At 42.7% G+C, this 26,803-nt stretch overlaps 1 protein-coding gene and 1 non-coding gene across 2 annotated transcripts; both read left to right on the top strand.

Moving 5' to 3' along the window:
* The first annotated feature begins 14,086 nt into the window (after positions 1–14,086).
* On the top strand, positions 14,087–18,875 carry LOC109876074 (uncharacterized). Its single transcript, XM_020468544.2, has 4 exons — positions 14,087–14,263; positions 14,929–15,261; positions 15,984–16,117; positions 18,004–18,875. Exons 1-4 carry the CDS (start codon positions 14,197–14,199, stop codon positions 18,112–18,114), a joined length of 645 nt encoding a protein of 214 aa, XP_020324133.1. The 5' UTR covers positions 14,087–14,196; the 3' UTR covers positions 18,115–18,875.
* Positions 16,506–16,558, top strand: LOC116360034 (U7 small nuclear RNA). Its single transcript, XR_004206876.1, has one exon. It is a non-coding gene; the product is annotated as a U7 small nuclear RNA (small nuclear RNA).
* Positions 18,876–26,803: the final 7,928 nt, after the last annotated feature.

The following is a 26,803-nucleotide window of genomic DNA, read 5'->3' as shown; positions in this document are numbered from 1 at the left end:
AAAACAGCTCCCACAATCTTTTTATCATCAATTTCAGTCAGCCAATCGTCAGTCATTTGTGTAAGTGCCGTGCATGTTGAATGCTCTTCCCTATAAGCATGCTGAAAGTCTTTTGTCAATTTGTTTACTGTAAAACAGCATTGTATCTGGTCAAATACAATTTTTTCTAAAAGTGTATTAAGGGTTGTGTTAGCAGTTGATGTTATTCTTTATTAACACAGACCACAAAGCAAATCAGGGGGAGGAAAATAGGTTTATTCGAAGAGAACAAATCATACGGGGAGGTAGATGGTCATTCTCCCCTGTCCTCAGTGATGCTCTCCCAGTGATTCTCCCCTGTCCTCAGTGATGCTCTCCCAGTGATTCTCCCCTGTCCTCAGTGATGCTCTCCCAGTGATTCTCCCCTGTCCTCAGTGATGCTCTCCCAGTGATTCTCCCCTGTCCTCAGTGATGCTCTTTCAGTGATTCTCCCCTGTCCTCAGTGATGCTCTACCAGTGATTCTCCCCTGTCCTCAGTGATGCTCTCCCAGTGATTCTCCCCTGTCCTCAGTGATGCTCTCCCAGTGATTCTCCCCTGTCCTCAGTGATGCTCTACCAGTGATTCTCCCCTGTCCTCAGTGATGCTCTCCCAGTGATTCTCCCCTGTCCTCAGTGATGCGCTCCCAGTGATTCTCCCCTGTCCTCAGTGATGCTCTCCCAGTGATTCTCTCCTGTGGTTCTCCACAGAACAAAGGGACAGGGTGTAGTTTATAACCCAGCCCTATCCTGTGGTTGACCAATTAGAATTCCTTGCAATAAAACTGTATCCTATTTCAGGTTGGACCAATGGGAACGTGCCACACCATAAGTTCAGGACGGACATTCCTAACAGATGTTGAACTGAAAACCAACTATTTCCATGGATAATTCCCTATTACAGAAAAACCACTATTTCCATTGATCGTTGTTACTCTATTGACTTCTTGTCCTCTGTCTCTGCATTGTGTATTTATCTTCACAATATTCCTCCTTATACTCCCCCTAGACCATTAAAAAAATATATATACTTAAAATATATTTTTAGAAAACAATAATAGACCTTGAAAAAATAGACAGTATACAAAACATTAGCAGTAAGCATAAAATCATTCACATTAAACACCTTGCATTTCTATGATACACAAAGGGCATATTATACTTGCAGTTACAATAAGAAATAGATGATTCTCTCCTGGGAGAGAAAAAAAGTTATAGAAAATAAGTATTAACAGCTGTAATGATGATGTCCCTTACGATTCCTACCACATCCTGTATTAGGAGGAAACTCGCACAAAAAAAGAAACGTCTTCAAGACAATAATATTCAATCATCCTATTAGCAAGGTAACATTCATCAATTCCTTTATAAGTGATCAGCTCTTCCACACTGGTATCAGTCCCACATACAGGAGATAACTATTAGAAAGTGTGTTCTGACAGTCTGCCGGTAGTGAGGAATTCTTCCGTTCCAGTGGTTGCACTTCACCGGTGATCTTGTATCGTTTCAGATACAGTCCTTGAATCGAAGGATATTGCTGCAGCCTCAGACGATAGAGATTCTCATAACCTGTACCGAAGGAAACTAAAACGTGAAAGTAACATGTCCTGGTTTCAAGAGAAATGTATATTTCACATAGATTTCCAATGTTCCAATTTTCAGGAAAGCGTTGGTCATTTCACCCAGACATCCCTAATATGATGACTGCGGTACACAACATAGAAGCTTATCAGGTTCTGATCATCTTACTATGCTTCTTCACCTGAGATTGGCCCCCGATTGATAATCAATCAGTTCTTCATTCTCCAGGCTCTGCTTTGTCATCAGAATGGATCATCTTGAAATGAGTGACATGTGTCCATCGGACTTTTACTGCTGACCTCGTTATGAGCATAACTTGATAAGGACCTTCCCATTTTGGCCCTAAGGTCTCTGTTACATATTTGATTAGCCATCACCCACTGTCCTGGTAATACGTCATGTCCCCCCTCGGGAGTTATTCCCCAGGCCTCTTTTACTTGTCTGTCTGCTTCCCCTACTGCATTAGAGAGTTGTATGCAATAGTTAAGGTTTGTGTCACTCATAAAGTGAATGTCTGCTTTTCTCAAATCTAACGTACTTGGTAGTGACATGGGTCGACCTGTGACGACCTCAAATGGACTCAACCCCGTGATTTTGGTATGTGTTGCCCGCATACTACATAATACCGTAGGCAATGCATCTGGCCATGCTATCCCTTCTTGATGCATCTTTGAAAGTCTCTCTTTCAAAACTTGATTTGTGCATTCTACCTGTCCACTCGATTGAGGATGATAAGGGCAGTGTAGTTGCCAATCTATGTTCAGAAGACAAGCTACCTCCTGACACACTTTTCCTGTGAAATTAGTGCCTTGGTCGGAATCTAATTGTTCCGAATTACCCCATCTGGGAATTATTTCTCAAATCAGAATTTTACCCTACTAAGAAAGTTCCTTTCTTGAAAGTTCCAGTGCATTTGGCGCTACACATCTCAGATTGTATTTCCACGCACCTTCTTGATTGAGTTTGCATCTTGCAGCCATCTATTCCGACACTTCATATTTTGGTGCACTGCTTTGCATGTCTCTAATGTGTTATAATGTATCCAAGGTGTATCTCCTAATCAATTTAGGTGACAGAGGTGTTCTCTTGGCAGCCGCCTTGGCAGCTTTGTCAGCCAAATCATTACCTTTATTCTCGTCTGTAAAGATTTTTCCATATGCTTTTATTTTCAAAACTGCAACTTGTCCAGGTAACTGGAGAGCTTTCAGTAGAGCCATCACCTCTGGTCCATTCTTCACAGGAGAGCATTCAGTAGAGCCATCACCTCTGGTCCATTCTTCACAGGAGAGCATTCAGTAGAGCCATCACCTTTGGTCCATTCTTCACAGGAGAGCATTCAGTAGAGCCATCACCTCTGGTCCATTCTTCTCAGGAGAGCATTCAGTAGAGCCATCACCTCTGGTCCATTCTTCACAGGAGAGCATTCAGTAGAGCCATCACCTCTGGTCCATTCTTCACAGGAGAGCATTCAGTAGAGCCATCACCTCTGGTCCATTCTTCACAGGAGAGCATTCAGTAGAGCCATCACCTCTGGTCCATTCTTCTCAGGAGAGCATTCAGTAGAGCCATCACCTCTGGTCCATTCTTCACAGGAGAGCATTCAGTAGAGCCATCACCTCTGGTCCATTCTTCACAGGAGAGCATTCAGTAGAGCCATCACCTCTGGTCCATTCTTCACAGGAGAGCATTCGGTAGAGCCATCACCTCTGGTCCATTCTTCTCAGGAGACCATTCAGTAGAGCCATCACCTCTGGTCCATTCTTCACAGGAGAGCATTCAGTAGAGCCATCACCTCTGGTCCATTCTTCACAGGAGAGCATTCAGTAGAGCCATCACCTCTGGTCCATTCTTCTCAGGAGCTCCCAGTGATGTCATATATCCTCTGTTTTCCATATTTTTCCAAAATCATGGGTAACACCAAAAGCATACCTTGAGTCTGTGTAGATATGAGCTGTTTTTCCTTCAGCTTGTTTACATGCTTCTTTCAAAGCCACCAATTCCACCACCTGTGCTGATGTTCCTGCAGGTAACATGCCTTTCACTATCACATTGTCCATTGTAGTAACTGCCCAGCTTGCCTTCCTCCCACCACCCCTCCACAATGCCTTGAACTGTCTGTGGAAAAAGATACATTCAGGATTTTCCAACTAATGACTCTATAAAGCCATCAGAGAGCTGATCCAAAACCAACTCACAACAGTTGTGTTCAAGTAATGCGGTATCTGTAGGATACATCAGAGTAGCTGGATTTCATGGTGTGCCAAGTTGTTAGGAGCCTCCACTACTTTAGTAGCGTCCGTCGCTTCTTTGTTAATGGGATATTGTTTTGTGTGAGTTGGGACAACACCTGGCAAGCACACTGGTTCCATTTCCACACTCATTTTTGTGTGTTTTCATACCCACTTCTCAGGGATGTTTCAACGTTTTCATACCCACTTCTCAGGGATGTTTCAACGTTTTCATACCCACTTCTCAGGGATGTTTCAACGTTTTCATACCCACTTCTCAGGGATGTTTCAACGTTTTCAACCATTCATCAAAACAGACGGTTTATTATGTTGACTGATGTCTCTGTCCAGTCGTGACAACCTGTCGATGATGTCTCCGTAGTTTTTCCTCTCCTAGTCATTAGTTGTGGAAACAAGTTTTTGCTAATCATCATGTATGGATTGCATCAGCTGATGAGTGATTGCCCATTTTTGGAGGAATTGAGTGTATCTTCATCTCCCATTTCTGGTAACCCACTGAGTCTAACCACCTCTGCTCTAAACCTTTCTTCAAACTCAACAAACGGTTATTTCGTTTTTTTTAACACATTTGGTTATCTCTCCCCAATTGGTGGTTGCATTGGTCAGACCCTTAAGGAAAACATGTATGGCTCTCCATCCATCGACCACATCTTACTCTTCACCACCCCCACAGCTCTATAAACCTTTTCTTCAACTACACCATCTTCACGCTTGTTAAAAACAAAGGCTAAAAACTGTAACCCATCATAAGGATGTTGATAGTTGAGTTTCTTATAACGCTTCAAATGGTCCCACGTTTTCATACCCACTTCTCAGGGATGTTTCAACGTTTTCATACCCACTTCTCAGGGATGTTTCAACGTTTTCATACCCACTTCTCAGGGATGTTTCAACGTTTTCATACCCACTTCTCAGGGATGTTTCAACGTTTTCATACCCACTTCTCAGGGATGTTTCAACGTTTTCATACCCACTTCTCAGGGATGTTTCAACGTTTTCATACCCACTTCTCAGGGATGTTTCAACGTTTTCATACCCACTTCTCAGGGATGTTTCAACGTTTTCATATCCACTTCTCAGGGATGTTTCAATGTTTTCATACCCACTTCTCAGGGATGTTTCAATGTTTTCATACCCACTTCTCAGGGATGTTTCAACGTTTTCATGCCCACTTCTCAGGGATGTTTCAACATTTTCATACCCACTTCTCAGGGATGTTTCAACGTTTTCATACCCACTTCTCAGGGATGTTTCAACGTTTTCAACCATTCATCCAACTGTTTTGTAGATGCTGATTTATGTGTGATTACTGTCAATGGAGGTTTCTCTTTACTACCTTTTACAGCCTGTGTTCTGGTTGGCCTAAGACATTGTTCGTCACCGCTGTCACTATCTGTTGACTCAAAGCCAGGCAGTGCTGACCAGATGCTTGAAACCCGATCATCCTTGCGCAACTCAGCCTGAGGGTGGATTGAAGGAACAAAGGGTCCTCCACATGTTGGAGCCAAGTCTGGTTTTATGACCCTTGTCTGTATTTGGTGAATCTCTTCAAGGTTTAGATTTGTCCACCAAGAGCTTTCACACTTCTTTTTTTCTCTCTGCAATGTCCTATCCATGATTCTCCAGAAATGATTTCTCATCCTGCTTCCTTACTTCGGCTAATACAGTTAAAGACCATTGTGTCTTTATCAAGGAATTCAATATTTTCTTTATTTTTCCCTAAGCTTTTTGTATATCAGACAGATTCCATATTCCATCTTTGTCAACAATGACAAAATATTTATTTATTATCTCTTGCCTACACTCCTCTACTTTGAAATGGTTCTTCATATCACTAGACAGTGAATTTAAAATATTTTTCATGCTCACATCCGGAGGAGCTGTTCCGCCCTTTTCTAGAGTGGTTTTCTCACTTAACAATGGCATTATATTAACTTCAAAAGTTGTATAATATATATCTCTATGCTTATATATATATATATTTTTTTTACTTAAAAAAAAAAAACTTAGATATGACAAAAAGGAGTGACAATATGGTCCGCTATTATTTTCAGTAATTTTCCATCCAAGTTGTCAGACCCCCGTAGCTTGTCACTGTTGATGGTGACATCCCTAAGCAATTCCCTCCCTATCCTGCAGTTCAGAAGGACGACTGTATCTTTGGTGTGTCTGGGCCAGTAAAGACTGCTGAGGGGAGGATGGCTCATAATAATGGCTGAAATGTAGTCAATGGAGTGGCATCAACCATATGGAAACCATGTCTTTTATGTGTTTGATACCATTCCATTTACTCCATTCCAGACATTACTATGAGTCATCCGCCTCTCAGCAGCCTCCACTGGTTTGGGTGGTTTAATACATCATCCACAGCATTTATTAACTTGACCATGCTTAACAAGATATTAAACGTCTGATTTGATATTGTTAGCCATCTACCAATCACTGCCCTTTATGAGGCTTTAGAAAACCTCCGTGGTCTTTGTAGTTGAATCTCTGCTTGAAACTCCCTACTTGACTTAGGGATCTTACAGATATGGACAGAAGAAAGGGTAGTCATTCAAACATGATGTCAACCAGTGGAGACCCGTCATTCAGGGCAGGTGGGGCAGGGATCACACTTTTTTTGGGGGGGGGGGGTCTTGCCTGTTTTGTATGTTATTTTGGCATTAATACGTGACACATATCAGTTTGCAAACAATGTAAAAAAAAGTAATTGAGTTAATAAATCCGCATAAAAACATGATCTCTTTTTTGCTTTCTTGAGTAAGGCAGGTCCAAAATGCAGGTGTTTCGGCCTAGCTCAGTGCTTTCTGTGGTGGTGGGGCAGCCAGTGGAAAATACAGAGCGTTGCGCCTGATTGGCTCAGTTTTCTGTCATGATTGGCTCAGTTTTCTGTCACTCATAGGACAGTACGTCATCCCCAATTCTAAGGCTGGAGCTCCTTGTTACCTCATATCCCAGCGTTATGCCTTGCATTACGCCTGGGAAGAAAAATTTGCTCAACTTGCCATTGGTTCAACCATTGGCTCAACTTACCCCATGGCCATTGGCTCAACTTACTCAAGGCAAACATGTTGACTAAATCATCCCACACAGTTACAAGGATGCACTTTCATGGTAGGTTTACGACCTCATATTGAAGCTTATTCAACAGATGTGTAGAACAATCTTAAAATGATCTACTTTGGTTTAGATACCAGCATCATGAAACCTCTAGTGTTTTAGATGTTATATACGTATTATCAGAACTATTGCATTTGTGGTTTCTATCTAAAACAAGGGACTTTGATTTAACTTGAGATGAATGAAATCATAACTTACATTCTGACCTGGACACATGGTGGCCTCGCGCTATTAGACTTTCGCGTGCACCAATGACAGTGGGCATTCATGCTGGGATTGTAAGCCACTTTGGAACTCTAGAATGACTTACATTACCAGTCATGCTATATTAATTATTGTTAGATGAATTTAGTTCTTATGTGTTAATTAACCAATTCAATTTTAAAAACTCAGTTTCTGAGAATTTGTAAGATCCTTATTTGCATAAAATAGACAGAGACCAGTCAACCAAAATTAGCCAATAGCGTTTATTCCCGAGAGCATTGGTTTATGTACCTCACATTTCGTCCAATAGCATTTTAGATGTCTCTCCTCTTCTCCGACAAAGAAAAAGCAGCTTCAAAAGTCCATTCCAACCCCTTAACGCACATACATTACTCACTAAATCTGGATTATCTCCTGAAGTCTCACCACAGTTTATTACCACTTAGCTGACAGTTCCAGTCCCCCCCAGATACAGAAAACCTGGAGGGGCTCTCGCTCTCTTATTTTATATCCACAAAGTTATAGCTGAGTCGGTTCAAACATAGGTTAAGGACCCTCTTTGTTTTTGTTAGGCACACACATGCATTCCTCTTCCCCCCTCCAACCCAGTTGGAGCTGTTATTTTGAATTACTCCTTGTTCATGCTACATAACCTCTAATCCTAATGGTTAAGTTTCTGGGTAGAATTATTTAATAAGTTATCTTAAACCTTGATAAAATATCTTAACAATTATCCAATCTGCTGGCATGGAATTTTGTGATACTGTATCATATTGCATCTCATAAAGAAAAGAGTTCCAGAGGAGAAGTGCTGATATGAATAAGATTATATGGACAGAATGGCTACTCTTAGACTCTTTGATTGCAAAATTCTGGTAACTTTCTTGTAAAAGCTGGAGAATTTGGTAATCACAATATGGGCAATGGAAAATGATGGGGACCCCTGTAAATAATTAGCAATGGAGCAAGGTTTGACTTTAGTACATTTCAATAGTCATGGGGTGCTGAATGTTTCATTGCTGAATCATAGAGCTCTAATCTGTCTCACTTTCCTCTATCATAGATCACAGGAGCAGGGACACATCCCATCAGAGCTCGCAGGGACCCATCCTGTCAGAGCTCGCAGGGACCCATCCATCCTGTCAGAGCTCGCAGGGACCCATCCATCCTGTCAGAGCTCGCAGGGACCCATCCATCCTGTCAGAGCTCGCAGGGACCCATCCTGTCAGAACTCACAGGAGCAAGAACACGTCCCATCAGAGCTCACAGTAGCAGGGACACGTCCCATCAGAGCTCACAGGAGCAGGAACGCGTTCCGTCAGAGCTCACAGAAGCAGGAACACGTCCCGTCAGAGCTCACAGAAGCAGGGACGCGTCCCATCAGAGCTCACAGGGTCCCATCCTGTCAGAGCTCGCAGGGACCCATCCTGTCAGAACTCACAGGAGCAAGAACACGTCCCATCAGAGCTCACAGTAGCAGGGACGCGTCCCATCAGAGCTCACAGGAGCAGGAACGCGTTCCGTCAGAGCTCACAGAAGCAGGAACACGTCCCGTCAGAGCTCACAGGAGCAGGAACGCGTTCCGTCAGAGCTCACAGAAGCAGGAACACGTCCCGTCAGAGCTCACAGAAGCAGGAACACGTCCCATCAGAGCTCACAGGAGCAGGTACGCGTTCCGTCAGAGCTCACAGGGACCCATCCTGTCAGAGCTCGCAGGGACCCATCCTGTCAGAGCTCGCAGGGACCCATCCTGTCAGAGCTCGTAGGGACCCATCCTGTCAGAGCTCGCAGGGACCCATCCTGTCAGAGCTCGTAGGGACCCATCCTGTCAGAGCTCGTAGGGACCCATCCCGTAAGAGCTCACAGGAGCAGGGACACGTCCCATCAGAGCTCACAGGAGCAGGAACACGTTCCATCAGAGCTCACAGGAGCAGGAACACTTCCCGTCAGAGCTCACAGGAGCAGGAACACGTCCCATCAGAGCACACAGGAGCAGGAACACGTCCCGTCAGAGCTCACAGGAACAGGAACGCATCCTGACAGAGCTCACAGGAACAGGAACACATCCTGACAGAGCTCGCTGGAACAGGGACACATCCTGACAGAGCTCACAGGAACAGGAACACATCCTGACAGAGCTCGCAGGAGCAGGGACACATCCTGACAGAGCTCACAGGAGCAGGGACACATCCCGTCAGAGCTCACAGGAGCAGGGACACGTCCCATCAGAGCTCACAGGAGCAGGAACACTTCCCGTCAGAGCTCACAGGAGCAGGAACACGTCCGATCAGAGCTCACAGGAACAGGAACACATCCTGACAGAGCTCACAGGAACAGGAACACATCCTGACAGAGCTCGCAGGAACAGGAACACATCCTGACAGAGCTCGCAGGAACAGGAACACATCCTGACAGAGCTCGCAGGAGCAGGGACACATCCTGACAGAGCTCACAGGAGCAGGGACACATCCTGTCAGAGCTCACAGGAGCAGGAACACGTCCCGTCAGAGCTCACAGGAGCAGGGACACATCCTGACAGAGCTCGCAGGAACAGGGACACATCCTGACAGAGCTCACAGGAGCAGGGACACATCCTGACAGAGCTCGCAGGAGCAGGGACACATCCTGACAGTGTCCCTGCTCCCCACATCCTGACAGAGCTCGCAGGAGCAGGGACACATCCTGACAGAGCTCACAGGAGCAGGGACACATCCTGACAGAGCTCGCAGGAGCAGGGACACATCCTGACAGAGCTCGCAGGAGCAGGGACACATCCTGACAGAGCTCGCAGGAGCAGGGACACATCCTGACAGAGCTCGCAGGAGCAGGAACACATCCTGACAGAGCTCACAGGAGCAGGGACACATCCTGACAGAGCTCGCAGGAGCAGGGACACATCCTGACAGAGCTCGCAGGAGCAGGGACACATCCTGACAGAGCTCACAGGAGCAGGAACACGTCCCGTCAGAGCTCACAGGAGCAGGAACACATCCCGTCAGAGCTCACAGGAGCAGGGACACATCCCGTCAGTCATTAAGCATCGCACAAGGTAAGGTTTGTCCTCATGAAAATGGAGTTGTGTGAGAAAGAATCCTAAAGATGGTCCAATGGGCATGGTGTGAAGCGTCTCTCTTTGTGTCAGTCTGCTAAATCTCCTGATGTCCTCTAGGGTGAGATTCAGGTCCTGCTGAACAACTTGCAGCAGAAGATGAAGTACATGCAGGGGCAGCTCAATACCAGGATATCATCCCTGCGCAGAGGGTGGGCATCCCTACACCCCCCCCCCCCCCCAACAGTCAGCGTCCCTGCGACCAATGCAATGCTCCAACACCATCTCCAATCACCCCCATGGTGGGACCAACGTGGAATGGTGGAGTGAATACCACATGTGGAGATTTCTACTGCAAGAGAAAGGGTAATTTAAGCTTTATTTTATGAGTAATGAAATTGCTACTCCCGAGTGGTGAAGCGGTCTAAGGCACTGCATCTCAGTGCTAGAGGCATCACTACAGACACCCTGGTTCGAATCCAGGCTGTATCACAACTGGCCGTGATTGGGAGTCCCATAGGGCGGCGCACAATTGGCCCAGTGTCGTCCGGGTTTGGCCGGTGTAGGCCGTCATCGTAAATAATAATTTGTCCTTAACTGACTTGCCTAGTTAAATAAAGGTTAAATAAAAAAACATCAAAAATGTAATTAGTGGTTGTTCTGTATGGTGACATGAGTGGAGTGGACTGACTTCTCCCACTTGTCACAGATATCCGGAGTAGATGTGGTGCATTGTTCCATAATGACCATCACCGAGGCCAACCCTCAGAGCCAGACTGGCAGCCGGCCGGGGGCTGAGCCTGAGACACCTGCTGTAGCGCTTCAGAACAGTGGATGATGGATCTTCAGGAGAGGAAACTAGATTCATCTATCTGATGAGAAAGACAACTCCGTAAGGAACCTGTTTAAATATTCTTTGTAGACACAAAACTGACCCCAAGGCTGAGGTATTCACTTTATATCATGTCAGTTAAAAATAGCAGCTGATCATTGTATTTTAACTGTGAGAATGGTACTAATCATTTGGAGAATTTGTTGATGTGGTTTACTTGAAACTTGCCCCTGGAACTCTACCTTACTTTGGTATGAATCCTTCCAAAGTTAATTGATTTCATAAACTGAGTTTTTTACAGTTGCATAGCAAGTGGTTGTGGTCATTTTGTCTCACAGGCCATTTGCCCAGAGGGACCATATCCACACATGAATATTTCAGACTTCAGCATAGAAAAACTATTGAAAAACGTATCCCTCTCTACTTCATGTCTTGATGTTCACATTAATTGAATATACTGTATGTTCTATCATCATTTATAGTTTCTATATGTTACATACTGTACAGATGTACAATATGTAAATCTATATTTTATTAATATATGAACATGCATTACAAAAAATATAGAAAAGCATTTTTAATGTACCACCATATACAGTATCTCAATATACAACTTTTATGTATGGGTACCTCACTTGAGATCAGTGATGAACTGTTTTCTAATAGGATATTTTCTGTATCAGGTTTAGCTCCAGTGTTTGGCCCAGAAATGTTTCCTTTTGTTTTTTCCAGCTCTCTGAGGTCTGGCCCTCAAAAGTACCCAAATTGTTGGCTTTATGCAGACACCTCTCCCCCCCACTAGAGAGCGTTGTTCTCACACCCTGACTTGAGGTTTACCAACAGTAGGTGCTGTGTGCACTGGCTTTAGTTCCAGACCCATTCTAACCTGATTCAATAAGCAATTGACCAGACGCACTCTAACCTGATTCAACAAGCAATTGACCAGACCCACTCTATCCTGATTCAATAAGCAATTGACCAGACGCACTCTAACCTGATTCAACAAGAAATCGACCAGACCCACTCTAACCTGATTCAACAAGCAATTGACCAGACCCACTCTAACCTGATTCAATAAGCAATTTACCATGGTCTTCAATTTAGACCATCATTATTGAATCAGGTGTGTATACACACTTCCTCCACAGTGTAGCTTTCTAAGGGAGATGTCATGTTATATAATTAGCTGTTAAATATGTTGTGGTGAGGTTATGTTATGTGGTGAACCATTCACCTCTATGTCTGGGAGTAGAGGATATGTTATGTAGTGAACAGTGGTGGAACAAATACCCAACTGTCATACTTGAGTAAAAGTAAAGATACCCTAATAGAAAATGACTCAAGTCAAGGTGAAAGCCAACCAGTAAAATACTATTTGAGTAAAAGTCTAAAAGTATTTTGTTTTACGTATACTTATTTATCAAAGGTAAATGTCATTGCTAAAATATAAGTACTTTCACATTCCTTATATTAAGCAAACCAGACAGTACAATTTAAGTACTTTTGGGTGTCAGGGAAAATGTATGGAGTAAAAAGTACATTATTTTCTTTAGGAATATAGTGAAGTAAAAGTAATCAAAAATATAAATAGTAAAGTACAAATAACTCAAAATAACTATTTAAGTAGTACTTTAAAGTATGTTTACTTAAGCACTTTACACCACTGGTAGAGAACCATTCACCCCTTTCATGTATGGGACTAGAGGATATGTTATGTAGTCAGTGGTGTAAAGTACTTAGGTAAAAATACTTTAAAGTGCTACTTTTTTGGGGTATCTGTACTTTACTTTACTATTTATATTTTTGACTACTTTTATTTCACTACATTCTTTAATAAAATATTGTACTTTTTACTCCATACATTTTCCTTGACACCCAAAAGTACTACATTTTGAATGCTTAGCAGGACAGGAAAATTGTCAAATTCACACACTTATCAACCGAACATCCCTGGTCATCCCTACTGCCTTTGATCTGGCGGACTCACTAAACACAACTGCTTCATTTGTAAATTATGTCTGAGTGTTGGAGTGCACCCCTGGCTTTGCGTAAATTAAAAAAACAAGAAAATGGTGCCATCTGGTTTGCTTAATATAAGGAATTTTAAATGATTTCTACTTTTATTTTTCATACTTAAGTATATTTTAAACCAAATACTTTTAGACTTTTATTAAAGTAGAACTTTACTGGGTGACTACTTTTACTTGAGTCATTTTCTATTAAGGTATCTTTACTTTTACTCAAGTATGACAATTGGGTACTTTTCCCGCCACTGTATGTAGTGAACCATTCACCTCAATCATGTCTGAGAGTAGAGGATATGTTATGTAGTGAACCATTCACCTCTATCATGTCTGAGAGTAGAGGATATGTTATGTAGTGAACCATTCACCTCTATCATGTCTGAGAGTAGAGGATATGTTATGTAGTGAACCATTCACCTCTATCATGTCTGAGAGTAGAGGATATGTTATGTAGTGAACCATTCACCTCTATCATGTCTGAGAGTAGAGGATATGTTATGTAGTGAACCATTCACCTCTATCATGTCTGAGAGTAGAGGATATGTTATGTAGTGAACCATTCACCTCTATCATGTCTGAGAGTAGAGGATATGTTATGTAGTGAACCATTCACCTCTATCATGTCTGAGAGTAGAGTATATGTTATGTAGTGAGCCATTCTGGGAGTAGGGAGTCTAGTGTTACGCACATCACCTGAACCCAGGTTGCACATAGAAAGCATCAGTAGAGTTAGAAGTCATTGTCACACACTCGTGTTTGTTATATTTACCTGCCTATAGTCTCCCTAATAACAGGTCACAACAGTGTGAACTAAGTTTGAAAAGTTGATGGTGTGTGTCCATTTGAAGTGGTTGTTGTAGCGTTCCATTCCAGTTGTACTTGGAGTGACTGTCTTTGAATGACAAACCCACAAATTAATGCTCTGAAAATAATTGTGTTTTGTTGTTTAACCTCATTTATCCCTAACCTATGACTGTATCACACACAACTAGGCCTACTTCGTGTTCCTATTGGTGGAGAGGTTCTAGAGCAGACACCACTGGGGTATAGACATTCTGTATATTTCCTGTTATTTGAAGGCTCAGTTTAGTTGTGATGTGAAGATCTTGTATTAGCAGGATGTCTGCACTCTGTCTGTGTTGTGAAGTCTTCCTCTGCCTTCTTTGCTGCACCTTGGCTGAGAAAGGTGAGTGGTGTTTATTTTAGTTTTCTATTGGGAGGTGGACATCCTTTTGAGTTCATGGAAAGGGGTGGTTTTTTATTTAACATTTCATCTAGTCAATTTTACATTTAAAATATATTCTGTACAGTCGACTCCTGATAAGCGCACTTTGAATAAGTACAATACAGTTTTCCAGTCTCATTTCAATGACATGATTTTCAATATCTTGCTCCTGATAACTGCATGCTCTGGCATGACAGTCCCAAGCCATTGCCTTTTTCAGGAGTCCACTGTAATCTAGAGTCCACTGTAATCTAGAGTCCACTGTAATCTAGAGTACACTGTAATCTAGAGTCCACTGTAATCTAGAGTCCACTGTAATCTAGAGTCCACTGTAATCTAGAGTACACTGTAATCTAGAGTCCACTGTAATCTAGAGTTGCAATATCATAGATATACAAATGCTGTTTTCAAGGAATTAACTTTTCAAGCATAATATTCAAATGAGAGTAGTAGATGGTTCCTTGTATTCATAATCCATTTCCAAAAATAGACCCAGACTTGTGTGAAACTAGTTTTGGGTAGTAAAGATCTCCTTAACTGGTTGGTATTGGCTTATCCTTAAAACAAAAGATCTGACACATATGTTGTGTGTGTTTTTCTTCCATTCTCCCATCTGCTCATGAAAGAGAGCAAGGGACTGCTGGTCCGAAAGCAGGAGGGAGACACTGTGACCATCCACTGCAGCACCTCTCTGCCAGACCAAGAAAACCTGGGTGTGTCCATGCGCCTAACAAAAGAGATTCTAGTCCTCTACTTTCACCAGGCAACAAAAAAATTAACCCTCCACGAGAGGTTCAAACTCAGATTGACGACTAATGGAAGACTCAACAAAATGGACATCACCATCACAAACCTGACCATAGAAGACTCTGGGGCCTACTGGTGTGTGTACGGTGTTTATAAGAAAAACAAGATTGAGAAGACTGAGGGGGAAGGAGCTGTTTTGCTGGTGGTGAATGGTGAGTGTCTCAGCCAGTCCTGATTCGTTCCCTAACCTTCCATTTGGCACTTACTGCACCCTTCAATGTTCAAGTTTTTTGTGGTCATATGCTCAAGCACAGTGAAATGCTTAACTTGCCAGCCTTACCCTACAGTGCAGCATTCAATATCAAAATAGTATAACTAATAAGCAATTAAATAGAAAACAACATGATAAATGAGATAAGGAGCTGGATAAGTGGATATTAATGGTAATCAGTAATCCATGAACAGCAGTGTAGTGGTAGTAATACATCTAATACAAAGGGGGAGCAGTAGTTATGAACCATTTAACAGTCTTATGGTCAGGGGACAGAAGCTGTTTAGGAGCCTGTTGGTCTGAGCCTTTATGGACAGGTACCGTCTGCCGGAAGGCAATTTTTCTGGCCTTTCTCGGACACTGCCTGGCATGTATGTCCTGGATACAGATCTATACGTTGAAGCTACTCCACTGGTTATACCTATCCAGTTCCTTCAGATCTGCAAATATTGAATGGTAATGGGGTCAAGAGGAGGGTTAGGGAACGATTCAGGACCATTGTCTTAATGTGATCTCTGAGCAGCGCAGTCTCATAGGAACTAATCCTAATTTGAGCTACCAGGCTGTAACTTCTAAACAAGTTCAAACTGGTCAGTTTGTTGAGTTGTATTGGACTGAACTGAATTAAAACGTGTGCTACCCTGGCGTGTTGCTGTGCCACAGATGAGGAGTGTGACCAGAATGACACATCCTCAGGGCTAGGAATGTCCTGGTATCTGGTCCTGGTCTCAGCTGTCACTGCTGGCTCTGTGCTTCTCCTGAGTCTGCTCATCCTCTTCATCTGGGTCATCCCCAGGGTAAGTACTACAGTAAAGTGTGTGTGTGTGTGCCCACATAAAAAAATACTGCAGTTTACTATAGAATACTACAGTAGTGACTATAGAATTCTGTAGTAAACTGTAGTATACTGTACAATACTATACACTGTAGTATCCCTTGATCATGTGTAGTACTTAATGTTGTAGTATAAAAAACCTGAGTAAATTCTACAGTATTGTCCCCAAAAACACTACAGTCTGCAAAAACACTAGACTTTAACGATAGTAAACACTACAGTATTTAATTTGCATAACCCCTAACCATTCCCCTCCCCATATCCACATTTGTGCTAGGTTAGTTCAGAGCTTCTGCTTTTTCTATATCTTCTCAGACCCCAGTCCTACCTACCTACCTACAGGTTATGGAAAATGTTCTCTTTTAGTATTTCTCCAGTAGGTTTCCTCAAGGAAAAAGCCTCCACTTCTATGTCAAAGATAATATAACTAAAATACTATAGTAAATACTACAGTAATGTCCGCAATGGCACAACAGTAAATACTACAGTATATTACAGTCCGCAAAAACACGACAGTAAATACTACAGTATACAATCCGCAAGCACACTACAGTAAATACTACAGTATACTACAGTAAATACTACACTCTGCAAAAACACTTAATTAAATACTTTATTATATAATACAGTTAATTTACATCATTATTTTTTACTATAGTTAACTGTAGATACTAAAGTATAATACAGTAAATACTACTTTAGTACGCAGAAACACTACTGTATATACTACAGTATATTACAGTCCGCAAAAACACTACAGTAAATACTATAGTATAAAATACACTTTTCTTTTACTACAGTATTTATACTATAGTTAACTGTAAATACTACAGCAAATACTACTTTACTCCACAAAAACACTACAGTGAATACCACAGTATTTATATCATAGTATACTGTAGTATTTTTGTGTGTGTGTGTGTGTGTGTGTGTGTAGGTGTTTAAGCTTGTGAATCTGTATGTAGGTGTTTAAGCTTGTGAATCTGTGTGTAGGTGTTTAAGCTTGTGAATCTGTGTGTAGGTGTTTGAGTGTGTGTGTCGGGTGGCAAGATTGCCACCTCAGCACTGTCTCCACTGACCTGTCTTTGGCAGGGAAATGCACAGTTTTTAACTTCAGCCTTTTGCTTTGACTCATATATGTAGACCTGATGGAATCTGTTGGGGAAGTTCTATTATCAGTACTGTCACAACATATTTGACAGGATATAGCTCCTTATACTAGACATGTTCAGTGGTATTGTTTGATTTCATCTACATTGATCGTATTTCATGAGTTATGAACTGCTTCTGGGGTCTTGCGCAAATTCTGCCCCTGCATATTCCGTCTCATCTATCTTGTGTGTGATGTGTGTGTGTGTGTGTGTGTGTGTGTGTGTGTGTGTGTGTGTGTGTGTGTGTGTGTGTGTGTGTGTGTGTGTGTGTGTGTGTGTGTGTGTGTGTGTGTGTGTGTGTGTGTGTGTGTGTGTGTGCGTGCGTGCGTGCGTGTGTGTGTGTACAGTATACATGTACATTTTTGACATTTGCAATGTGTTGATGATAATGTTAGTTCAATTCATTTCAATTCCATACAAAAGGTATTTACTGAAACACAAGACCACTTCTGATCCCCCCCCTTCTAAAGACACGGCGACAGGAAGCCTAGAGGTTAAGAGCGTTGAGCCAACAACAGAAAAGGCACTGGTTAGAATCCCCGAGCAGACTTGGTGAAAAATGTGTTGCTGTGCTCTTGAGCAAGGCGCTTAACCCTAATTGCTCCTGTAAGTCGCTCTGGATAAGAGTGTCAGTTAAATGTTAATAACATAGTGTACTAATAGTACCTTTTCTGACCAAGATCTCTTGTCTTCACAGTTAAAGGCATGGCGTGCAACGATTAGACCAACACAGGGCAAGAGTAGCGATGTCTATGAAGACATGCGCACCACCATCAGACGTGCACACCCCCCTCAGATGGGTTATTAGTGATGTTGCACGGCAGCCATCTTTAATTTTGGCACCAACCTAAGACAGGTTGCTACGGGTGTTGCACAGCAGCCATCTTTACTTTGGGCACGACCTTCGGACAGCTTGTTACTGATGATGCACGGCAGCCATCTTTAATTTGGGTCCAAATGGAAGCTCATGTCAGCTGACTAGGAGACAATTATGTAAACATACTGTAATACATGATGTCAATGAAGGACTTTGAAAGATATATTCTCAGGTTGTGTTAAGTAGCAAGGGCTTGCATCAATGATGTACTCTTATGTCAGTCATTCAACCTCAAGGTAAGATACCTATATACTGTAGCTACTTAAGTACACAGCATTGTATGTGACTGACATCACACATTGTAAATGGTTGTTCATACAGAGGTTTGTTATAGTCCTTGACCCTGACGTAGCAGGTAGAATTTGAGTCTTGTAATTACAACCACAATTTAACTTGAAAATAGCACTGATTGCTGTGCATGGAATTTCATTGTCTTTAGCTGTACATTCTATTTTTCTTTATAGATTGACAATATCTTTTTTAACAACTTTTAAATGTTGAATTGATTCTCTATTGTATATATATTTTTTAACATATTTGATGGCTTTGGGCCTATGCCTATTTTTCAGGCACCAGGCAACTTTTACTGCTATTTTATTGTAATACTTTTGCATTCTTTAGTTCCTGTACTGATCATGTTGTTCCTGTAATGATAGTCAATTTTTTATAATAAATGAGTCAAAAGACTAACAGTTCCGTTTCTGTGGTCATTGTGGCATCTCATGTTTTTCACAACAGTTTTGTGATGTTTGCATTTTACGAACCCACATCAGCAGGGCTCGTCTCTCTAAAGGAAAACGAGTGTATTTTTTAATATTTGCTGGACAGGCTGGGGTTGGTCGGTCCTGCTGTCACCTTACAGCACTTACTGTATGGCCCACTAACTAGCTGGGATCCAATCACAGGTCTACCGCTTTACTGAATACCGTGTTCCCCTTCCATTTACTCCTGTCTCTCTCATTAAATCACCTGCTGTCACCTTACAGCACTTACTGTATGGCCCACTAACTAGCTGGGATCCAATCACAGGTCTACCGCTTTACTGAATACCGTGTTCCCCTTCCATTTACTCCTGTCTGTCTCATTAAATCACCTGCTGTCACCTTACAGCACTTACTGTATGGCCCACTAACTAGCTGGGATCCAATCACAGGTCTACTGCTTTACTGAATACCGTGTTCCCCGTCCATTTACTCCTGTCTCTCTCATTAAATCACCTGCTGTCACCTTACAGCACTTACTGTATGGCCCACTAACTAGCTGGGATCCAATCACAGGTCTACCGCTTTACTGAATACCGTGTTCCCCTTCCATTTACTCCTGTCTCTCTCATTAAATCACCTGCTGTCACCTTACAGCACTTACTGTATGGCCCACTAACTAGCTGGGATCCAATCACAGGTCTACCGCTTTACTGAATACCGTGTTCCCCTTCCATTTACTCCTGTCTCTCTCATTAAATCACCTGCTGTCACCTTACAGCACTTACTGTATGGCCCACTAACTAGCTGGGATCCAATCACAGGTCTACCGCTTTACTGAATACCGTGTTCCCCGTCCATTTACTCCTGTCTCTCTCATTAAATCACCTGCTGTCACCTTACAGCACTTACTGTATGGCCCACTAACTAGCTGGGATCCAATCACAGGTCTACCGCTTTACTGAATACCGTGTTCCCCGTCCATGTACTCCTGTCTCTCTCATTAAATCACCTGCTGTCACCTTACAGCACTTACTGTATGGCCCACTAACTAGCTGGGATCCAATCACAGGTCTACCGCTTTACTGAATACCGTGTTCCCCGTCCATTTACTCCTGTCTCTCTCATTAAATCACCTGCTGTCACCTTACAGCACTTACTGTATGGCCCACTAACTAGCTGGGATCCAATCACAGGTCTACCGCTTTACTGAATACCGTGTTCCCCTTCCATTTACTCCTGTCTCTCTCATTAAATCACCTGCTGTCACCTTACAGCACTTACTGTATGGCCCACTAACTAGCTGGGATCCAATCACAGGTCTACTGCTTTACTGAATACTGTGTTCCCCTTCCATTTACTCCTGTCTGTCTCATTAAATCACACAAATATGAAAAGGAGTGGAAACACACTCTCCTTAAAAAAACAGTATTCTGAAAGCCTGAATGACTATCAGTTAATAAGTCCACCTACTGACTCATTAACACAAGTGTTATACTGCATTCCCATTATACTAATGTGTGTTAATGCAGAATCATTTTCCAGTGGAGTGTCATTCTACAACAACTTAATAGCTGTGTTCAGGGTTTCCATTAGAGCAGTGGTCCTCAACCCCTGGTCTGTGGACCACCACTGTTCCCTGAGATGTTAGTGATTGGTCCCTCAGATGGTTGGCTGACACAAATTAAGTTTGACCTAGTTTGTGTTAATCATATTTTGGATGGGGAGAGGAGCCATTTCTTGTTCAGTCTCTGAGGCAAAAAGGTTCAGAATCGTTACATCTAGAGATTCGTTATATCTAAAGCCTTGCAAGGCAGTCTTTCCATGAGTCAAAAGGCAAGGGCCTAAATGTCACACTGTTTGTCACTAAAGCATTCACAACACCAGACCACAGTGGAAGTGCATGTTGTTTTCATTGCACACACCACTTACGTGTGGTGAAAGTTTGGTTAAAGCTGTGACTTTCTTCTCCCGCTGTGGACCCGGGTATTTTTATATAGTGCAGCAAGTGTACAGTGTATGTACAGAGGTGTGTGTGTCTTTGTGTGATGGTAGTGTTGTGTTTGTGTGTGTGTGTGATGGTAGTGGTATGATTGTGTTTGTGTGTGTGTGTGTGCTTTTGTGTGATGGTAGTGGTATGGTTGTGTTTGTGTGTGTGTGTGTGTGTGTGTGTGTGTGTGTGTCTTTGTGTGATGGTAGTGGTGTGTGTGTGTGTGTATGTGTCTTTGTGTGATGGTAGTGGTATGTGTGTGTTTGTGTGCGCATGGAGATGGCTTAGAGACGAGACTTCCTGTCTTTGTGCACGTGTGTTGGTGCATCGTGTGGTCGAAACTGCAAGCAGAGAGGAAGTCAAGACCCCCGTTTACAGGAATACAACATGGGTTATGCTTACGTACCCACACGACCATGATGTTGACTAGCTTGATTAAAGGTCAATAGTCATAACCTTCACCACAAACTGGCCAAGTAAATGTTCACTCAGTCCCTGCTGATGTTTACAGTGATTTCAATCCATCATATTTCTCAGGACATTTTCACATACTTCAATTTCTGAAAAAACAAACATACTTTCTGTTATGTGTTACACTCACAGCCAGTCATTTCCTGTTTAGCTGTAACATTGCTGATTCTGAAGTATGGGCCTGTACGTCAATTCAAAATAAGTTCCATATGACTTCAATCACTTTCTGACTGCACTCCTTTCATTTGAACGAACCTTTCCATGTTTGCCCATAGAGTAAGGGCTCAGAAAGTGACTTTTTGGACCTGAATGCCAAAACATTCAAAGTTGACCCATTTTGCATTCCCACACCCTACCATGAGACATCCATGTCTTCATCCCCGAACGGTTGAGTTTGACGTCATTTGAAAGCTTACGAACAGGCTTGTCAAACTGTAAAACAATGGGTCTACTTTGAGCACCTCTATCATGAATGTTTTGTCATTCAGGTCCAAACTGTCCCATTCTGACCACTTCCACCATGACCAAACATGTTCTGTTCAAAGGGCTGCAGACAGAAAGGGATTGAAATCATATGGAACCACCCAGAAGACATTCTCAGGAGGACAAAACACAGGTGTGCCAGATACTGTGAAATAAGAATGTGTGTACTGTGAAAGTGCTTTGTCGAGAGACTATGTGACAGCACTCACAACATTACAACTACTTTCTTGTGATGTCTCATAGAACCTTAACCCTGGACTGATGGAAGAAAAGTCCCAAAGATTCCTCAATGTAAAGTACTTTACATTATTATTACACTGTAGTTGTCCTCCAATGAGTCAAGATGACCTTCAATGATTCCTTCCGATATCTGGTCTGGGTCTCAACATGGCCATGATGTAACGTTTTTCTTCTTGTCCTGTCCATTGGCTCTCTTAGGGTCCACATTGAACTGGCACATACAGAATGAATAGCTTGGCTGACAACACTAGTCAGTTGATGTGTCAGTCTGACACTGAAAGGGGGAAGGCTGAGCTGAACTACTGAACAAAAATATAAACGCAACATGTAAAGTGTTGGTCCTGTTTTTCATGACCTGAAATAAAAAAGGAGTATATATGTGTGTAGTAAAGCCCTTTTGTGGGGAAAAACTCATTCTGATTGGCTGTGCCTGGCTCCCCAGTGGGTGGGCCTATGCCCTCCCATGCCCACTCATGGCTGCACCCCTGCCCAGTCATGTGAAATCCATAGATTAGGGCCTTATTTATTTATTTAAATTGACTGATTTACTTATATGAAGTGTAACTCAGTAACCTTTGAAATGAGTGCATGTTGCGTTCATATTTTGGATCAGTATACATGGTGCTGCATCTGACTGAGAGGATGTGGTTATAACAGCCTACATTTCATACTAGATGCAGTAACCTACATACAGTAATTTCAAAACATAGATAAGAAAGAATTGATAGGATCATCAGTTAAATTTGCAACTGATTGTTTTGTATTGAAAGTACTGATCATGGGTGAGCAGGCAGGTCTCCCGTGATACAAGTCAGTATTCAACGTCCATCCATGTCATGAGGACTTCGGGAGCAGAGTATGTGAGCGGAGCAGAGCTGGAGCGAGGAGCTGAGCTGGAGAGAGGAGCTGAGCTGGAGAGAGGAGCTGAGCTGGAGAGAGGAGCTGAGCTGGAGAGAGGGGCTGAGCTGGAGAGAGGAGCTGACCTGGAGCGAGGAGCTGAGCTGGAGAGAGGAGCTGAGCTGGAGAGAGGAGCTGAGCTGGAGAGAGGGGCTGAGCTGGAGAGAGGAGCTGACCTGGAGCGAGGAGCTGAGCTGGAGCGAGGAGCTGAGCGTGCCCAATTTGACTGGAGCGAGGAGCTGAGCGTGCCCAATTCGACTGGAGCGTGGAGCAACTTTCCCAAAGGCTGGAGCATCGGCTGCTTCTCGCTGCTCCAATTTCACTCCAGTAGCGCTCACTTCACCAGCTCAGGGCCCGGACCAGCATGCATCTGTAGTCTACTTGTGTGCTGCTATAGCTCCTTGCTTTAGCGACTCATCTACTATGCTACATTTTTCACAAAGAAACTGATAAAACACACAGGTGAAAAATAAAGGTGACTTACAAAGATGATGACCAAGAGCAAGAGAGGGAGTGTGGTAATGTAGTGTCCACAACTAAAGAGAGGGAGTGTAGTGATGTAGTGTCCACAACTAAAGAAGAGAGGGAGTGTGGTGATGTAGTGTCCACAACTAAAGAAGAGAGGGAGTGTGGTGATGTAGTGTCCACAACTAAAGAAGAGAGGGAGTGTGGTGATGTAGTGTCCACAACTAAAGAAGAGGGAGTGTGGTGATGTAGTGTCCACAACTAAAGAGAGGGAGTGTGGTGATGTAGTGTCCACAACTAAAGAAGAGAGGGAGTGTGGTGATGTAGTGTCCACAACTAAAGAAGAGGGAGTGTAGTGATGTAGTGTCCACAACTTAAGAAGAGAGGGAGTGTGGTGATGTAGTGTCCACAACTAAAGAATCATTGTGGAATCTGAAAAGACAGGTATCCCTAAAGCATGATGGTGTACTTAATACGTGCACATGCTAACAGAAAGGAACGAGGTGGGTAGCGAGCTAAGTGTGTCATTGTAGCAAAGCATTTACAAACAACAACAAAAATCTTATATTTTAAAGGTTGCTTCCATTTTTGTTCTATTTTCTATAAAATTCAAAAGGCATGGCACATCTGATCTTTTTTGCAGGTGCATGGTAACGGTTTAATAAAATGAGAAAAAATAAGAAACCCGCACACCGCTCTTGATGGTATCGCTGTTCTTTAATAACCTTTATATATCGGCCACACGGCCTTAAACTTAAGCACGTTTTCTCAGAAGACTGTTTCTTTTGGGTCTAGCAACCCAACAAAGAACTGGTACCCATTTTAAGCCCAAAAGCAAATTCTGTCCTATAGTCAACAACTCGATTAATACCTATTGTAGATTAGTCGGACAAGAAGCCATGTCAGTATATAGGAGAAAAACAAACCACATTCAGAAAAACCTCCCAAGACCAGAAGAACAGGCACTTAACGAACTAATGAAAGACTAATCTTTGGTTATCAAACCTGTAGACAATGGCTGTGGTGCTGTGGTCATTTTAGACTATGGAAAAATACAAAGAGATTCAGAGACAACTCAGTAATGAACGTTTCTATAGAAAATGGATTGTTGATCCCACACAGGTGTTCCAAAGGGAGATACACTCTAATCTGGAGCCCTATTAAATAACCTGATCTCAAAACCTGAATATGAATACCTTTGCTGCAAATGTACCATATGTCCATGCCTGTACATTTTGCCAAAATTACACAAACCTAAAACACGGCAATTATCCAGGCAGACCAGTGGTTGCAAGAATAAGCTAAATGCTAGAGCCATTTTCGACCTTCGTAGACTCTTATTAAATCTCATGCGCAAACATTGCCATCATAAGTGAAAGATACAAAACTTCATAAACAAGATCTCACCAATAACAGGATTAACATAAAACTGCATTTTGGTCACATTAGATGTTGAGAATCTATATACCAGCATTTCCCCATATGGGGGCTGACAGCCCGAGCTCACTATTTGAGAGACACTAACGATACTAACGAATATCCACCGACAAACTTTATTCTAGAGCTGACTGAATATGTTTTGACATATATTTCAGGTTTGATGATGAATACTACCTCCAAGCGAATGGAACATCGATTGGCTCCACTTTCGCTCCGAACTATGTTAACCTTTATGTGGGTCTTTTTGAAGAACGTTTTGTTAACAATGAAAACAAAATAAAATATATATATAAAATCCTGAAGGGGTATCGATATATTGACAATGTTTTGCATATGGGGAGGAATGGGAGAAGATCTGTCAGACTTTGTTACCCGGAATGGAACAGGGGAACCCAAGAGCAGACTCAGATGAGGAGACTGGGATGAAGTAATCAAGGTATTTATTGAAATACAGGGGGAAGATGGAGTGCAGGTCAGGGGAAGCTCGGGCGGGTTGCAGGAAACCCATTGTGGAGGCTGAGGCTGGAGCAACAGGGGTCGGGACTGGGTAAGCAGGTCCGGAGAGGAATCCAAGGGAGTAGTTGAGTGGGAACTCCAGAACAGAGTAGCAGAATGATGAGACGTGTTACTAGAGTCAGAGCGGGCAGAACTGTAGCGGAGAGGAAAACAGAGTCAGGCAAGGAAAACAGGCATAACAGGATCTAAACAGTAACAAACGGCTAGAACCGTAGTCTGTCTGAGCAGAGATTACGATCTAGCAGTGTGGAAGTGGCAGGGCTGAGTATTTGTAGAGGTCTTGATTATGGAACAGGGTGCAACTGGTGGGGATCTGCTCTGACTCCAGCACACCTGTCTCCACCCACACCATCGCACACACACACACAGAGAGAGAGAGAGTGGGAAAGAGCACTGGGGGAATGGCGACAGGTCAAGGAGACACAGGATGAGCAGTAGAGGGCGTGGCAGGAGCAGATGTGACATTTATGGCATTACTCAATGACATTGGCCCCATTCTCAAATTCACTGTTGAATGTGACATTAAACATGTTCATTACCTCAATATGTGGATTGAGAAATCAAATGGAACCCTGTTTACAACTCTGTACAGAAAATAAACTGACATAAGTACTCTGTTACAGGGGGACAGCTTCCACCCTGAGCCATTAAAAAGAGGACTTCCAAGAAGCCAGTTTTTCAGACTCCGCAGTATATGCCACTCCACAGAGGACTATCTAGAAAAAGCAGCAAAGATACGCAATAGGTTTCTAACAGGCTACTCTCCACAATGTGTGGATGAAGCTCTTAATATGGCATTGGGGGAAACACAAAATGAACTGCTACAAAAAAGACCCACTAGAGTTAAAGAACACTCTGTAATGTTCACCACCACATATACTTTGAACTTGCGAAAATTGGAAGATGCTGTCAAGAAACACTATAATGTTTTATCATCGGAACCAGCTCTGCCAGCTGAATTTAAGAATCCACCACTTATTGTATGTAGGAGAGGTCGCAATTTACGCGATAAATTGGCCCATGCCAACTGCCAGCCACAAAAGAAAACAAGGCTCGTTTACGGCCCCTCTCGAACGGTAGCTATAAATGCAGAGGTTGCGCACAGTGCAATAATATGATGAGTGTGAATATTTCTGCCACCCACAAAAAGGAAAACGGTTACCAAATAAATGACATTGTTACGTGCTCAACCACCAATGTTATCTACATGATTAAATGCCCATGTGGGCTGTGTTATGTAGGTTAAGCCTCTCGTTCTCTCAAACAGAATGTGTGCACATAAAAGTTCAATCAGGAGAAAGGACGAGGATTATCCAGTCGCAGTACATTATAATGACCTAAAACATGACATCTCTACATTTAGATTTTGTGGCATGGAGAAAGTGAAGATATCAGACAGGAGAGGTTATATAAATAA

The sequence above is a fragment of the Oncorhynchus kisutch genome, unplaced genomic scaffold (genome assembly GCF_002021735.2).
Source record: "Oncorhynchus kisutch isolate 150728-3 unplaced genomic scaffold, Okis_V2 Okis06b-Okis10b_hom, whole genome shotgun sequence".
Taxonomy (NCBI): Eukaryota; Metazoa; Chordata; class Actinopteri; order Salmoniformes; family Salmonidae; genus Oncorhynchus; species Oncorhynchus kisutch.
Note: the sequence above shows the minus strand (reverse complement) of the source record. Positions and strands in the feature narration are given on the sequence as shown.

Excerpts from the sequence above, each read along its gene's own strand:
- LOC109876074 (XM_020468544.2), top strand. The coding sequence starts at position 14,197 with ATGTCTGCACTCTGTCTGTGTTGTGAAGTCTTCCTCTGCCTTCTTTGC. Across the intron at positions 14,264-14,928 it reads CTGCACCTTGGCTGAGAAAG|AGAGCAAGGGACTGCTGGTC; the intron begins GTGAGTGGTGTT and ends TGCTCATGAAAG. Across the intron at positions 16,118-18,003 it reads TCATCTGGGTCATCCCCAGG|TTAAAGGCATGGCGTGCAAC; the intron begins GTAAGTACTACA and ends TTGTCTTCACAG.